Raw genomic sequence first — 16,820 nt, 5'->3', positions numbered from 1 at the left:
TCCTCTTCCCAAACAAATGAATAAATGATTTTTCAAAAAGTAAATAAACCCTATATCTCCGACGCTGTGGTAGAGTGAGCCTGAGCCGTTGTTCCATAGCATAGTGGAGTCAGCCAAATGTCACATATATTTAACGAGTTTAACATTTAAAAAGAGAAATTTGCCGCTCTTTATGTGGATGTCCAAGCAGTGTTGATAGTGAATGTAGTCGATCGAAGCAATAAATTCCTGTGCATGCTATATCGACCAAGAAAGCGGAGTTCTCCTGCTGCAGAATCGGTTGCACTTTCTACATGCAAGGCCGAGAGGGTAGATGAATGACGGAGAAACAACAGAATCCTCTGTAATGGCAATTTTCATATCTGCAGTTTAACACTGTACCTTTAGACAATCTCAGGGCCTCACATGTTCAACTTTGTCACAATAGGACAGTGACGTGACATTTTAGTTCTCTGTAACTGCAAACAACAGATTGCTGAAATACTTGTTATGTCTTGTGATGCTCTGTTGTCTGCTGTGTGCTGACGCATTGATACACTTTCTATTTTTCTCTTCTTTTCTTCTTTGCACTTATCTTCGTGTTATGTTTTAAATGTATAAATACTGACTACTCTCTGTATTCGGGGCTCACTTGCCACAGTCCACAACAGGTGGCTGTGCTTGTGAGTCCATCTGCAGATGCTTTACTTATTAATATATGCTTTTTTATTAAATTTACTGAAAGACAAGTTGTTACCTTGGTTTGTGTCTTGTTTTAACAGAAACTGCCACCACACCTCCTGCTACCCTCAAGTCACCGGTGTCGCAACATTTTGCCTTCCCCGTGATTTATGTTAGTTTCTAGGCGACTGCAGCAGCCAAAAAAACAGCACTAATTGAACTGTTTGGCGATTTCAGCTGCGGTCATGCTATCTAAGTGTAGCACTTAAAATCAATTGTGTGTCTACATCACTTTGTACGGTAAAGCGGGGTTCATGCTCGCCGTAGTGTTAAAGCATGCAGGCGCTGACAGGGAGGAACTTCCTGGTGCATTCTGGTGTGCCTCGTAAACTCTGAGAAACTCTATCTGTTGTTGTAAACTAGGCTTACCCTCTTGCCATCTAGTGGATCTTCTTTTTGTTGTTTAACAGCTTATTCCCCAATTGACCAATAGTATCAAATGGTGAAATAAGTTATTTCTATTAAATTCATTAATTAAATTTGACCATATGCCTGTCCAGGGTGTACCCCGCCTTTGCCCAACGTCAGCAGGGATTGGCTGCAGCCCCACAGATAATGGATGGATGGATGGCATTAGTGTGGCACATTCCAAAAAATATCACACTTGATAGCTTCTCTTTTTAAAGAAGAATTTGAACCTGTAAATGACAGTTGTCAGGGCATAAAACCAATGATCTGATGATGTTTACGAATCAAGACTCCATAGTCCAACAATGGAATGTTCATAAATATAGGCGCTAGACTATGTTTTGGCTGGATGTCATTAGCTCCTGCACAATGCATCCTGGTACATGTAGGCACTGCCGGCACAGCTTTGCGAGCAGGAAAATTCAGCTTTCTTGGTCAATATAGCAGCACTGAGGACTTTATTGCTTCAATGGACTACACTTACCATCAGCACTGATTGGACATACACATACAAGGTGTCAAATGTTCCCTTTAAATTAACAGCAGGCTGAAAAGCAATGTTTCACTGCCCAGTCTGGTTGAAAGTTTCAAGACTGTTTCACCTTTGACCACACCCAGCAGTGTCACAGGGTCCTGGAGAACACCTGAAACATCACTGCAGCAAAGTGAAAATTGAAACCACTGAAGATCAGCAAAAACAAGGTTTTCAGCTGATGCCGAGTTGCTCTTTGGGAGCCATGAGCCACAACGTTTTTTATTGTAGTCCATAATATAAGTCTAGTATACTTAAAGGTACCCTGTGGAGATTAAAGGCCAACAATTCTGTAACAGAAAATCCAACAATCACACCCACTGAAAGTATGTGTACAGTATGATTCATTGTGTTTCACCCTTCTGGGTGCTTGGTGCTAAGGGGAGGGAGGGGGCTTTTCACGCTGCTTTCCAGTGTGGCCATTCAGAACAGGGATAAGCACTTCTGCATTTAGACACGGTCAGCCTATATAATGTATAACAGAACGTTTGAAGCATACTGAGGCCTTCAACCAACAGAGTTATGTTTGCATTCAGTGTTTCTCAACAAAACAGCAGATCATGCATTTCCTTCCTAACAAAACACCAGTCTTTCAATATCTATTTCCCCAGGTTTGATAGCTGGCAGTCTCTGCAGGATACTCATGGTAGCAATTGTGCACATGCTGAAAAGAGCACATATACAGTAGGGGTGTCACGGTTTAGAATCTTAACCGGAAATCGATCGAAATTAGCTTCCGATTTCGATCATCAAAATCAAAAGAGGGTCAGCGATTTTCCCAGTATTTCTTTTTTCTCTCCGCCCCCGCACTAGTTGCGTGCGTCCAAAGGAAAAAAAAACACTTCAAAGACGACTCTTTAGCAAGACACGACACTGCGTATCTTACTGGTAGTCTTTAGCTAGAGACGACACAGCGTATCTTACTGGTAGTCTTTAGCTAGAGACGACACAGCGTATCTTACCTTTAATCTTTAGCAAGAGACGACACAGCGTATCTTACCGGTAGTCTTTAGCAAGAGACGACACAGCGTATCTTACCGGTAGTCTTTAGCTAGAGACGACACAGCGTATCTTACCGGTAGTCTTTAGCTAGAGACGACACAGCGTATCTTACCTTTAGTCTTTAGCTAGAGACGACACAGCGTATCTTACTGGTAGTCTTTAGCTAGAGACGACACAGCGTATCTTACTGGTAGTCTTTAGCTAGAGACGACACAGCGTATCGTACTGGTAGTCTTTAGCAAGAGACGACACAGCGTATCTTACTGGTAGTCTTTAGCAAGAGACGACACAGCGTATATTACTGGTACTTTGCAGCTAGAGACAGCACAGCGTATCTTACCGGTAGTCTGCAGCAAGAGACGACACAGCGTATCTTACCGGTAGTCTGCAGCAAGAGACGACACAGCGTATCTTACCGGTAGCCTGCAGCTAGAGACGACACAGCATATCTTACCGGTAGTCTTTAGCTAGAGACGACAGCGTATCTTACTGGTAGTCTTTAGCTAGAGACGACACAGCGTATCTTACTGGTAGTCTTTAGCAAGAGACGACACAGCGTATCTTACTGGTAGTCTTTAGCAAGAGACGACACAGCGTATCTTACTGGTAGTCTTTAGCAGGAGACGACACAGCGTATCTTACTGGTAGTCTTTAGCTAGAGACGACACAGCGTATCTTACTGGTAGTCTTTAGCTAGAGACGACACAGCGTATCTTACTGGTAGTCTTTAGCTAGAGACGACAGAGCGTATCTTACTGGTAGTCTTTAGCTAGAGACGACACAGCGTATCTTACTGGTAGTCTTTAGCTAGAGACGGCACAGCGTATCTTACTGGTACTTTGCAGCTAGAGACGGCACAGCGTATCTTACTGGTAGTCTGCAGCAAGAGACGACACAGCGTATCTTACCGGTAGCCTGCAGCTAGAGACGACACAGCGTATCTTACCGGTAGTCTGCAGCTAGAGACGACACAGCATATCCTACCAGCTAGAGACGACACAGCGTATCTTACTGGTAGTCTTTAGCAAGAGACGACACAGCGTATCTTACTGGTAGTCTTTAGCAGGAGACGACACAGCGTATCTTACTGGTAGTCTTTAGCTAGAGACGACACAGCGTATCTTACTGGTAGTCTTTAGCTAGAGACGACACAGCGTATCTTACTTGTAGTCTTTAGCTAGAGACGGCACAGCGTATCTTACTGGTACTTTGCAGCTAGAGACGGCACAGCGTATCTTACCGGTAGTCTGCAGCAAGAGACGACACAGCGTATCTTACCGGTAGCCTGCAGCTAGAGACGACACAGCGTATCTTACCGGTAGTCTGCAGCTAGAGACCACACAGCATATCCTACCAGCTAGAGACGACACAGCGTATCTTACCGGTAGTCTGCAGCTAGAGACGACACAGCGTATCTTACCGGTAGTCTTTAGCTAGAGACGACACAACATATCCTACCAGCTAGAGACGACACAGCGTATCTTACCGGTAGTCTTTAGCTAGAGACTACACAGCGTATCTTACCGGTACTTTGCAGCTTGTGACGACACAGCGTATCTTACCGGTAGCCTGCAGCTAGAGACGACACGGTATATTACCGGTAGTCTTTAACTAGAGACGACACAGCGTATCTTAACGGTAGCCTGCAGCTAGAAACGACACAGCGTATCTTACCGGTAGTCTGCAGCTAAAGATGACACAGCGTATCTTACCGGTAGTCTGCAGCTAGAGATGACACAGCGTATCTTACCGGTACTTTGCAGCTAGTGAAGACACAGCGTATCTTACCGGTAGTCTTTAGCTAGAGACAACACAGGGTATATTACCGGTAGTCTTTAGCTAGAGACGACACAGTGTATCTTACCGGTAGCCTGCAACTAGAGACGACACAGCGTATCTTACCGGTAGTCTGCAGCTAAAGATGACACAGCGTATCTTACCGGTAGTCTGCAGCTAAAGATGACACAGCGTATCTTACCGGTAGTCTACAGCTAGAGATGACACAGCGTATCTTATCGGTACTTTGCAGCTAGTGACGACACAGCGTATCTTACTGGTAGTCTTTAGCAAGAGACGACACAGCGTATCTTACTTGTAGTCTTTAGCAGGAGACGACACAGCGTATCTTACTGGTAGTCTTTAGCTAGAGACGACACAGCGTATCTTACTGGTAGTCTTTAGCTAGAGACGACACAGCGTATCTACCAGTAGGTAGTCTTTAGCTAGAGACGGCACAGGGTATATTACCGGTAGTCTTTAGCTAGAGACGACACAGTGTATCTTATCGGTACTTTGCAGCTAGTGACGACACAGCGTATCTTACTGGTAGTCTTTAGCAAGAGACGACACAGCGTATCTTACTTGTAGTCTTTAGCAGGAGACGACACAGCGTATCTTACTGGTAGTCTTTAGCTAGAGACGACACAGCGTATCTACCAGTAGGTAGTCTTTAGCTAGAGACGGCACAGCGTATCTTACTGGTACTTTGCAGCTAGAGACGGCACAGCGTATCTTACCGGTAGTCTGCAGCAAGAGACGACACAGCGTATCTTACCGGTAGCCTGCAGCTAGAGACGACACAGCGTATCTTACCGGTAGTCTGCAGCTAGAGACCACACAGCATATCCTACCAGCTAGAGACGACACAGCGTATCTTACCGGTAGTTTTTAGCTAGAGACGACACAGCATATCCTACCAGCTAGAGACGACACAGCGTATCTTACCGGTAGTCTTTAGCTAGAGACTACACAGCGTATCTTACCGGTACTTTGCAGCTTGTGACGACACAGCGTATCTTACCGGTAGCCTGCAGCTAGAGACGACACGGTATATTACCGGTAGTCTTTAGCTAGAGACGACACAGCGTATCTTAACGGTAGCCTGCAGCTAGAAACGACACAGCGTATCTTACCGGTAGTCTGCAGCTAAAGATGACACAGCGTATCTTACCGGTAGTCTGCAGCTAGAGATGACACAGCGTATCTTACCGGTACTTTGCAGCTAGTGAAGACACAGCGTATCTTACCGGTAGTCTTTAGCTAGAGACGACACAGGGTATATTACCGGTAGTCTTTAGCTAGAGACGACACAGTGTATCTTACCGGTAGCCTGCAGCTAGAGACGACACAGCGTATCTTACCGGTAGTCTGCAGCTAAAGATGACACAGCGTATCTTACCGGTAGTCTACAGCTAGAGATGACACAGCGTATCTTATCGGTACTTTGCAGCTAGTGACGACACAGCGTATCTTACCGGTAGTCTTTAGCTGCACTTTGAGACACCATGGCCACTGCCGGAGTCAGAGATGACGGAGAAACAACAGAACTGGAAAATCCTCCTGCCACCCTGAAGTCACTGGTGTTGCGACATTTTGCCGTTCCCGTGAGTTATGTAAACAGCAAACGTGTCACTGACAGAAAAACTACAGTTTCTAGGCAACTGCAGCAACCAAAGAAAACAGCACTTATCGAACTGTTTGCCGATTTCAGCCGCGGTCGCGCTATCTGCACTTAAAATCAATTGTGTGTCTACATCACTTTGTACGGTAAAGCGGGGTTTATGCTTGCCGTAGTGTTAAAGCATGTAGGCGCCGACAGGGAGGAACTTCCTGGTGCATTCAGGTGTGCCTTGTGAACCCTGAGAAACTCTCTTGTTGTAAAGTACCCCCCTTCTGCCATTTAGTGGATCTTCTTTTTGTTGTTTAACAGCTTGTTCCCCAATTGACCAATAGTATCAACTGATGAAATAAGTTATTGTTATTACATATTAAATATATTAATTCAATTTGACCGTATGACGACCTGTTCGGGGTGTACCACGCGTTCGCCCAACATCAGCTGGGATCGGCTCCAGCCCCACCTTGACCCCGAATAGGATAAGCGGTTACAGATAATGGATGGATGGATGGCCTTAGTGTGGCACATTCCAAAATATATCACACTTGATAGCCTCTCTTTTTAAAGAAAAAATTTAAAGTGTAAATGACAGTTGTCAAGGCATAAAACCAATGATCTGTCGATGTTTACGAATCAAGACTCCATAGTCCAACAATGCCGTGTTTAAATAAAAAATTTAATCAAATCGTGACCTTAAAATGGAAAGTCAAATTGAATCGTGGATTTGGAGAATCGTGACACCCCTAGTATACAGTATCAGCACTCTAATGCTCAAGGGGGCTGGCCAACCATGTGTTTCGCTGGCTTATCATGCAACACGGTGATCTGGAGCCAGTCAGATAGCCTGCAGCCTATGTTAACATCAACATATGGCCATTAGAATAGTAACACTATGGCCAAGCCTCCCCTCCCTTCTTTCATGCATGCTGGGTTAGCCTCCACTGTTTAAGCCCACACTTAACACAATGAATGCATTTAACATTGGAAGAGGGATCTAAACATGGCAGCCTATTCATTGCAGTACAGCCGCTCTGTCAGCATGGTGGTTACCCACTCCTGTGCCCACACTACCTGCTTATTAGTGGCTTTCCCTTGCACCACCTGAATGACCGCTGATACAAAAGAGGGGCTAAGCTCCATCAAAAGATCATATGACCTAAGTGTGGAAATTAGGTTGAGGTCCAAGCCTCTGAGCTGACCGTTTAACGGAACTGTCGGGTAAAACGAGAAGAGGCGGAATCTGCTTTTACATTAACAAAGGTTGGTGTACAGATGTCACAGTGTTGAAGAAAACATGCAGTCCTCACTGCGAGACGATTTTCATAAACTGCAAACCATTTTTAAACCGGTGTTTACATTCCACTTCAGGCCTGTGTCAGTGAGGTGTTACAACACCTGATGAAACACCTCCAGACTCCCTGCTCATCCAACTAGGGGACTTACTCACCAAAGAACTATCTAAATACAGACAACATATTAAAGGGACTGTTTGTAACTTCTTTCACGTATAAATCATTGCGGGTCGGTGTCCCATACGCTCGCGTGTGGCTACGCTGTTCAGATCTAGTGAAGCCCGTCTGTTAAACAGTGTTGGCCGCGGTCGGAGGACGCGGGGGAGATCGTAGCTTTGGTCTCCAGGGCCGGAGTCTCTGCTGTACTCTGCTCCTCTGCCTGCCCTGTCTTCATTCACACACCGCGCTCGTTCTCGCTCTTTCGCTCCACCTCTCAGGTGCATGCGCGCACACTACACACTGCAGAAGAGTTAGATTAGCTCTGAGAATATCTAGTGAATGTACAGTGGACGTTTGTGCAGAAATAACTGCTGCAACTCCTCCAGACCAACAGAGGTTTCCCGTGTCTTGTGAAGTGACGGGGCTCCGCAGAGAGAAACGTTATCGTCTCCGACCAAAACTTCGGTGTCTCCCCTGTTCCCTCCGGCCGCGGTCGGGAAGCTGAGGCAGGAAAAGCCAACACTAGGATCAGCATTGATTCATGGAGAGACCTTCGTCTGGTCAGCTAACATTACTGCCAAGCAGCTGAAATATTGAGTGATATTGTGGTTTTAGCTGACGTGTGTCGCCTCACTATTTTGAGCGATGCGCGTTCATGTCTATATAGAGCGAGCACAAGCGCAAGCCCGACGCTGACTTTCGTTGACTTAACGGCCACAGGTGTTGCTGTTAACAAACATTTCTGATTCTTACAAACAGTCCCTTTAAGCATAAATCCTGAGTCAAATTCCTTGTATGTATGTACTTTGCAAACAAAAATGATTCTGATTCTGATTCTGAGGTTCATCACTTAGGTGATTATGACTCCTGATCCACTTCCATTTGCGGAAGAAGACCTTGGGATGCGACTGGGCTTAGTTTTATGCATACCAGCACAGTTCTGTCCGACAGAGAACTTCACTTGGCTAAATACCAAAGTTTCAGCCTCCTGCTGAGAGCTTTAAGGTACCAAGGAGCTCTTTGCTGCCAGCAGACCTGCCTGATGGCCCCCTAAACCATGGAGGATGGCATACAGATCACTTTGCTGTCACCTTCCTGCCATAAACCTTCACCAAATGTCATCTATGCATCATCATCTCTTATTATAAATATGTTCCTCGCCTCTTTACGTAGTAGGATTGTCAAACCACCAGGTCTTACTCGAGTAATGTATTGAAATGTTCCTTCTCGTACAGTTCAGTCATTGCTCTTCTATTTTTGGTGATTTATTTGTGAGCCTTTGTGAAATAGGTCGTGCTGGAAGCGTGGTGTCACAATGACTATTTGCGGGGCTAGTTGGCAAGCTACTGTGGCTGGCAAGCTACCCCACACCCCCACACAGTCAAACCATTTGCAATTTGTCATCTGGCAAGTCAACGTTCACCAAAGTTGAACTACATGTGAAAGCTCCAAACAGATTTACTTTGCCACCAGAATTGAATCCCCTGATGAAGGCGATTTCACCGAACTGACTTAATTTTTTTTTCAAAATATCAGTGTTGTTCATGTAAAGCTTAATTGTTCATTGTCTTGAGCTTGGGGTCCCAGGAGTCAAGGGAAATGTAACCGGGGCCAAGGAGATGACTAAATAAACAGATCTAAACAGATCTAAACCTAATATGTATAATACAGGTGCTTCATCCTGTAATGAACATGCCGCCTCCTTGAAGGTATGCGGGCTGTTCAAGATTGAGAGTAGTATATCCCCTCGAAGAGGCCAGGCTGAAGGGTCTGGGCGCAGTCTCTGGCAGAGCTGAGACCCCCCATGTCTACACCCTTGGAAATTAGGGAAATAATAACAAAACAAACAAAAAAGATTGCCTTGACTCAACAAACCAACCCTCCCAAAAGCCCTTAACCTGTAGACATAAACTTGGAAAAAAAAGTTTGGAAATTTGTGTTTGGTTGATTATTTCTCTGTTGTTACAATGCTAATGGTCATTGTATTTTACATCGTTGGAAAGCCTGTTTATTTACCTTCACAATGATGTCCAACTTGTTAGGATCATACATTTGTGGGATGAGCAGCACAGCTGATTATGTGGGTAGCGCCCAAGTGAAATTTGCCAAAATTCTCTCCCAATGGTAAACAGTGTATTCTCCTGTTGGTACTGACTCTTGTTTTGAGCTCCAGGTGCTGCCAATCAGGTGCCTGATGTGCATGGGGCCTGTTGGGTGCTGTGCCCTACTAAAGTGATCATTTGGTATCTACTCCAAGCATCGGCATGTCATGTTTTTCTAATCTGGATAAGGCCCGCACGATAGGGCAAGTTGAAGCTGGTGTTCCGCAAAACCAAGTTGCATCCTGGTTGAGGAATGGAATGCCATCCCACAGCAACGTGTGACCCGGTTGGTGACCAGCATGAGGAGGAGGTGCCAGGCTGTTGTGGCTGCGTATGGATCTTCCACCGCTACTGAAGCTCCCGATGATGTATTAAATGAATAAAGTGTAAAATTGTCAATAAAGTCTTGTTTGTTCTTTGTTACTGATAGAGAGTTCAATCATCCAATCCACCAAACAACTCAAAACAAGAGTCAACACCAACAGGAGAATACACTGTTTAGCATCGGCAGATAATTTTGGCAAATTTTACTTGGGCGCTACCCACATAATCAGCTGTGCTGCTCATCCCACAAATGCATGATCCTTACAAGTTGGACATCATTGTGAAGGTAAATAAACAGGCTTTCCAACGATGTAAAATACAATGACCATTAGCATTGTAACAACAGAGAAATAATCCACCAAACACAAGTTTTCAAACTTTTTTTTCAGAGTTTAGTTATCCCTTTCATTACCCCTTGTGACAACACATTACCTAGGCATATAATGTGTGATTATAGTTAAATCTCCATTTCCATCTTTTACTTTGCAGACATTCCCTTGGAAACTCGATGTGTCTAAATAGGGGTTCAGACAGACAGACAGACGGACAGAATTTAACTTAAGTGTTAAAACAGACAAAACAAACACTTCAGTAAGCCTAACTGCGAATGCAGTGAGTTTATCTTAAGAAGCTCCACTCTGTTTTCAGGACACCACTTGTTTATCTTCTTATCAGCTTTATAATTACAGTTTGACATTTGAACCTCCATGCTTTAACCTGGGGTGTCCTTGGCATTACATACAGCTGGAACTAACCTCTACTTAACCATACTGTGCAAGTTTTTCTTTTCCCAGGTTTACACATATAGACATATGGGACTACTGCAATCTTAAAAGTGCAGATATGCTTTCTTTTCCTGATATATATAGAACCAAGCTTACTGTGCATGTTGAATGTGTGAACAGACAGTGTGTTTGATCGGTCCACAGACATATACAACTAACCTTATTGGTGGAGTCCTTGAAGCCACACTCTCCTTTATCGTACCACCACTTGTTTTTCATCTTGTCTAGGGTCCCTTGCTCATTCAGTTTCAATACGGCAAGGTTTACTGGCACTCTTTAATGGGAATAACATAAATAACATCATTATCAATGTTATCTTATGTTATTAGTAAGGCAGCAATTCTCACACTCTAGTCTAGCGACCAAGACAGGGCCCGCTAATGTTTGTTATTTGCAGGAACTTCATCCGTCATGAATGATACAACATTGAAGCGTGACTTTACAATATTTTGCCACATTACTTTTAATTTATAGACCATGCCGTAATGTGTGACTACTGGTAAATATTTAACTTTTCTTCCAGCCTATTATTTAGGAGGAACTGTGTAGACCTTTAGTCAGTAACAAAGCTGTTAAAGAATGAAGTCCTGTATTGTCAGGGCCCCCTTGTTTGGCCCCAGAGACAGAGAATGAGAGGCGCTGCAGTGAAAAGCCTTTCTGCTTTTACAGCAATAGTATTCCTCCAGGCCAGAGCCATAGATAAACAGAGTTTGTCCAGGTTGCACAAACTCTTTATCAACAGCCCTTCTCCTGCACTGTTGCTGCCATCTGGTATGAGGTCACCTGACCCTGACCTTGCCCCTGAAGCCTGCCCTAACCCTGACCTCAACCAAACAGGGTGCAACACATCTGTGGAAGAAGCAGCACGAGCTACAATGCTACCTGTTGGTGGTGCTTATCGGCAACTGCTAAATGTAGTATATATATACAGTATATACTGTATATATATACATGTGTCATTTATGAGTACTCATTTGTTCTTCGATTTATGTGAAAGACTACAGCTACAGCAGATTGCTACCTACACATGTGGCGTTATAACTGTGCTGCCTCTTTACATTTTTCAGACCTGATAACCCAGTGTTACCTTCATGTTAGTGTGTTTTAGAGTGTACATGTGTGTGTGTGTGTGTGTGTGTGTGTGTGTGTGTGTGTGTGTGTGTGTGTGTGTGTGTGTGTGTATTAACCTTGCTCTCCCCTCCTCCGCTGCCGCATTCTCCCTTGTCATACCACCACTTGTTTTTCAGTTTGTCCAGCAGCCCCTGCTCGTTCAACTTTAACACCGCCAGGTTCACAGCATTTCTACATGAACACAGTGGCTGTTAGCAGTTTCAGTTGTTGTCAATGTCAGTCCTCCTGCTGGTATGCATGTTAGCAGCATGAACGCTAAATTCTAAGCATAAAAGTATATACAGAATATACACACAGCTGGAACGCTTCTCTTTTCTTAGCAGCAAACTCATCAGTATTAGAGAGGATTAGCTTTAACATGTTTTAGCAGCTAAGCTCAACCTGCTGAATAACCATGGAAATGAGAATGTTGAGTCATATTTCTAAGTCAGAATCACTTGATATGTCTTTACAGAAACAAAAAGATAGGGTTGGGTTCTGATAGCTGGTTTTTGATTGATAAATTACAAATCTCTTATTGAATCATTTCTCTCTCCTCTGTATTTTGATATTAGCAGAACACTAAAGCAAACATCAATGAATCAGCTTCCCATTGTTCGCTGGCATTGACCGCTGTTTTACCAGGATGAAATGTCAGACTTTGATAGGTCGGGTTATATCTTACTATGTAAATGTTGTAAGATACTTGCAAAAGGCCAAAATAAAACCTGGCTGTTTTCTGGTTAATGTGCTCTCTGTAAGCCATGTTGGTTTTCCCTTCAAACAGTGTTTTCTGTAGCACTGGCCAATGGCTATATCCATTATGGCACCAAAGTAATTGAAATCTTGAAATCTCGGGTGACATCACTGAAAGAGAACACCTCAACTACTGTATGTACTCTAACGCCCGGGACACACAGGGAACAGGAGCGCGTGGCGGCTGTGTGGCGTGGTGGCTGCGTGATTCACGCGTCTGATATTCACACCAGCCGTTTTTGCTGCTGCAGCTGCTGCTGTCAGCCCTTTCTTTCTACATAGAGTTTGCCTTTTAATGGGCATTTCATGTCATTATAAATATCATTAATATTTATTTTAATTAGAGAAAGGTTAAGAAACGTGTGGTTATTTGTAAATAATAGTAATAATTGACAATTAAAATTCCGTTCTATATTCATTCATGGAGCTCTCCAAGTCACTGCATGTTCTACAACACTGTCCGGCACATATTTCAGAATAAAAGCCTCGTGTTCACAAATAAAGGAATTCTGTACACAGAAAAAACGCTTTAGGGCTTTTATTTTGATATTAAAGCAGGAAGTGTTGATTTAAAAATAAGTCTTTACTTTTTTTTCATCTCCGTAACATATTCTACAGATAGACATTGAAAGTGTAGTGATGTTGCTGGTATGATTTTAATATACAGTCAATAGATCACTTTCACTTACGCCGAAATAAAAAACAACAGGTAACGCAGCCGCCACGCGCTCCTGACGTTCCTGGTGTGTTCCGGGCTTAAGAGGTTGGTCTGTAAACTGTGATGGATGTTTACAACAGACAATTTAATTTGACCACTTGCCTTCATTCTCTATTCCAGATAAGTTTGACTAATCTGGTTGTTTGTTTACAACCTGTGTGACTGTTAGGGATGTCACCATGTTGGGGAGTATTACCGTTAAAACTGAAGGACAAACAACAAGAATAGATCCTAAAATGTTTACTTCAAGTTGAGTTGCATCTCAGAAATGACTGATGAGAGTTGGGTTGAGTGTGGGTTGAGGTCAAGCGTCGTAGAAGATGACAAACAATCGACCTGTGTCATGTTGATTCAGTATATGTCTGTCTGTCTCTCTATATGTCTGTCTGTCTGTTTGTTTGTTTGTTTGTCTGTCTTTATGTCTGTGTCTCTGTATGTCTGTCTCTCTATATGTCTGTCTATCTGTCTGTTTGTCTGTCTCTCTACAGTATATGTGTCTGTCTGTTTGTTTGTTTGTCTGTCTCTCTGTCTGTGTCTCTATATGTCTGTCTTTCTGTCTGTCTCTATATGTCTGTCTGTCTGTCTGTCTATATGTCTGTCTCTCTATATGCCTGTCCGTCTGTCTCTCTATATGTCTGTCTATCTGTCTGTTTGTTTGTTTGTCTGTCTCTCTGTCTGTGTCTCTATATGTCTGTCTGTCTGTCTGTCTCTCTATGTGTCTGTCTGTCTCTCTCTATGTCTGTCTCTCTATATGCCTGTCCGTCTGTCTCTCTATGTGTCTGTCTGTGTGTCTCTCTATATGTCTGTCTCTCTATATGACTGTCTGTCTGTCTGTCTGTCTCTCTATATGTCTGTCTGTCTGTCTGTCTCTCTAAATGTCTGTCTGTCTGTGTGTCTCTCTATATGTCTGTCTGTGTGTCTCTCTATATGTGTGTCTGTAGTATGTCCTTTGCATATCTGGAGAACCGCTCATCCGATCTACTTCACTCTTGGTGGGTGTATTGCTGGAAAATTGGTGCAATTTGGAAATGCGACACGGTCAATATGAATACATTTTGACTAATAGCTGAATAACTTCAGAGCTCTGCAGACAGTCCAGCACAGTCCCGCTCTGAGCTGGTGTCTGTAGCAGCAGAACTCTGTTCAAAAAACGAAGAAAGATAACATTGCTTGTTATCGACCAAATGTACTGATAACATTAGATTCACCATCTTTTCTGACTCTGTCCGAGCGTCTCCTGTAATTTCGCAAACACATAATCCACCAAAGAGCACGTGTTTATTTGACTGTTTTTCTCAGTAATGTGAAATGGACAGAAAGGTAAAGCACTCCCGTGAGAGTGACTCTTCACAAACACCACTTTGACACAACACCGATCTTTCTACAGTCACTGTGGTGTCTTCCTGATTTTCGTAGCTTTTCTCTTATCAACTTCTCTCAGAACTTCATCTGAATTTATTATCATTAAGTGGGGTTCGGTTTTGGAAGCCTCTTGCAGTCTCCTGGGCTGCAGTACCACTCTCCACCTGAACTGATAATGATGCCCTGGCAGGGGCGCTGTTTTACCAAAACACAAATATCACTATGTGATATAAAAGGGACTGTTTGTAACTTCTTACATGTATAAATCAATGCGGGTCGGTGTGATGGAAGCACCAAAACCGCAAAGTTCTATCTTGTGAAGGTTAGGTGCTTTGGGGCCTTTTGTAATTTATTTTGGGGTACAGTGAGTTAGAATAGTAACATGATTCAATATTTTTCATATCTAAACATCATAATAAAGCTATAGCTGTTTGGGGCCCTTTTAGTTGGAGCCCCAGGCAGTTGCCTACCTTGCCTAACAGTAAAGTCTACCCCTGTTTTGCTAGTATTTCTGTGGTGTTTCTGACCATGAGTGGTTGCGACCTGGGTGTGTAACACAACTTCCTCACTGCAGGTGTATTGCTGAGGAACCAAGGAAGCGCAGTATCGAGGGTGAAGTTGTTTGTATGAGCGGTTCTCCAGAAAGCTGCAAGCATCAATACCATAGGCCGAGCATTCGCGAAACCCGCACTGCTCCGGTATTTCTGAATCAGAACTTCTGCTATTTGGATTAGGCAGCTTGCAAGTCAGTAGGCTGCATCTCTTATTTGTTCGATACATATTTTCAATTTGTAGCCACAGGCTTTAAGCATTAAAGGTCCCATATCATGCTCATTCTCAGGTTGGTACTTGTATTTTGTGTTTTTACTAGAACATGTTTACATGCTGTAATGTTCAAAAAAAACTTTATTTTCCTCATACTGTCTGCCTGAATATACCTGTATTCACCCTCTGTCTGAAACACTCCGTTTTAGTGCATTTCAATGGAATTGCAACGGAATTGCGTTGCTAGGCAACAGTTTGGGTCCATGTTTACTTCCTGTCAGCTGATGTCATTTACATACACTGCAACAGGAAATAAACTGGGACACATTTAGAATGTTTACGTTTCAAACCGAGTAATGGTCTAAATATTGTATATTTGTGACATCACAAATGGACAGAAATCCTAACGGCTTGTTTCAAACGTGCCATTTCTGAATACAGGCTGTGTGTATTTCTCCGTATATTGAGCGTTTTGATAGTTTAACAGTATTTATATAGCACTTAAACCTGCTTTATAATGTAAAAGACATGAAAATCTCACTTTTTACAATATGGGACCATTAAATAGGTGCAGAATTAAAGCTTTTCTTGAATGTATTTACAAATATTGAAAGCTGACCCTAATTATTGATTCGATAAGGGATTTGAAAGAATTCAGATTCAGATTCCATAAAATGCCATCAAAGCCCAACCATACATAGACATATATAAACAATTTGCCCATCCCATCCCAGTCAAACTATCTGCCTGCATCGCTGACACCAGTAATCATCCTCCTCTAAACCAGCTTCACTGCTGTCATTCAGGAGATCACATCTACATGAACACTATTACTTTGAGCCTGCTAACATTCACTGAGTAAATCCCCTGTGGCTACTGGTGAGCATTAGGCCATTAGTTTTAATGGGTACTTTCACATCTAAGTAACAGTCACTTACAATTATAGTAAATGACTGCATGATTAGTCCAGGAGTAACTGGAACTGTCATCTCAGCAGAGCAAACGGACAGATCCATGTATACTTTGGAGAGGCAGATGGATAAGGAGCAAATCAATTTCATAACATAAGTGCTAACTTTGCCAAGTCAAACTAAGGAATGATTCTTCTCGGTAATCCATGAAAACCATATATACTGTATATATATATATATATATATATATATATATATATATATAAGGGCTGTCAAAGTTAACGTGTTAATGCAAATTTCTTTTGACGCCACTGATTTCTTTAACACACTAATGCAATCGATATTTCGGAGGTTGTAGCGGGCTCAGTTTTAAAGCTGAAGGAACTGCTGTCATATGAAACTATAAAAACCATTGGAATCTATTGGTACCAACCATGTCATACTAGCTTGTCAGGAAGGAGGTTAAATAACGTTCAA

General features: G+C 43.0%; 1 protein-coding gene across 6 annotated transcripts in view; it reads right to left on the bottom strand.

Annotated features, from left to right (window-relative positions):
• LOC141765114 (glutamate receptor 2-like) overlaps window positions 1–16,820 on the bottom strand; it is a 129,427-nt gene that overhangs the window by 21,189 nt on the left and 91,418 nt on the right. For 3 of the 6 annotated variants that reach the window (XM_074631047.1, XM_074631045.1, XM_074631044.1), the window contains exon 17: window positions 11,909–12,023. In XM_074631047.1, coding sequence (XP_074487148.1) covers window positions 11,909–12,023 — 115 coding nt within the window. Of the gene's footprint in view, window positions 1–10,880; window positions 10,996–11,908; window positions 12,024–16,820 lie in introns of all 6 variants that reach the window. The other 3 variants (XM_074631048.1, XM_074631046.1, XR_012593381.1) reach the window with 2 other exon arrangements.

Source organism: Sebastes fasciatus, chromosome 3, assembly GCF_043250625.1.
Source record: "Sebastes fasciatus isolate fSebFas1 chromosome 3, fSebFas1.pri, whole genome shotgun sequence".
Taxonomy (NCBI): domain Eukaryota; kingdom Metazoa; phylum Chordata; class Actinopteri; order Perciformes; family Sebastidae; genus Sebastes; species Sebastes fasciatus.
This window is presented reverse-complemented; position numbering and strand designations above follow the sequence as displayed.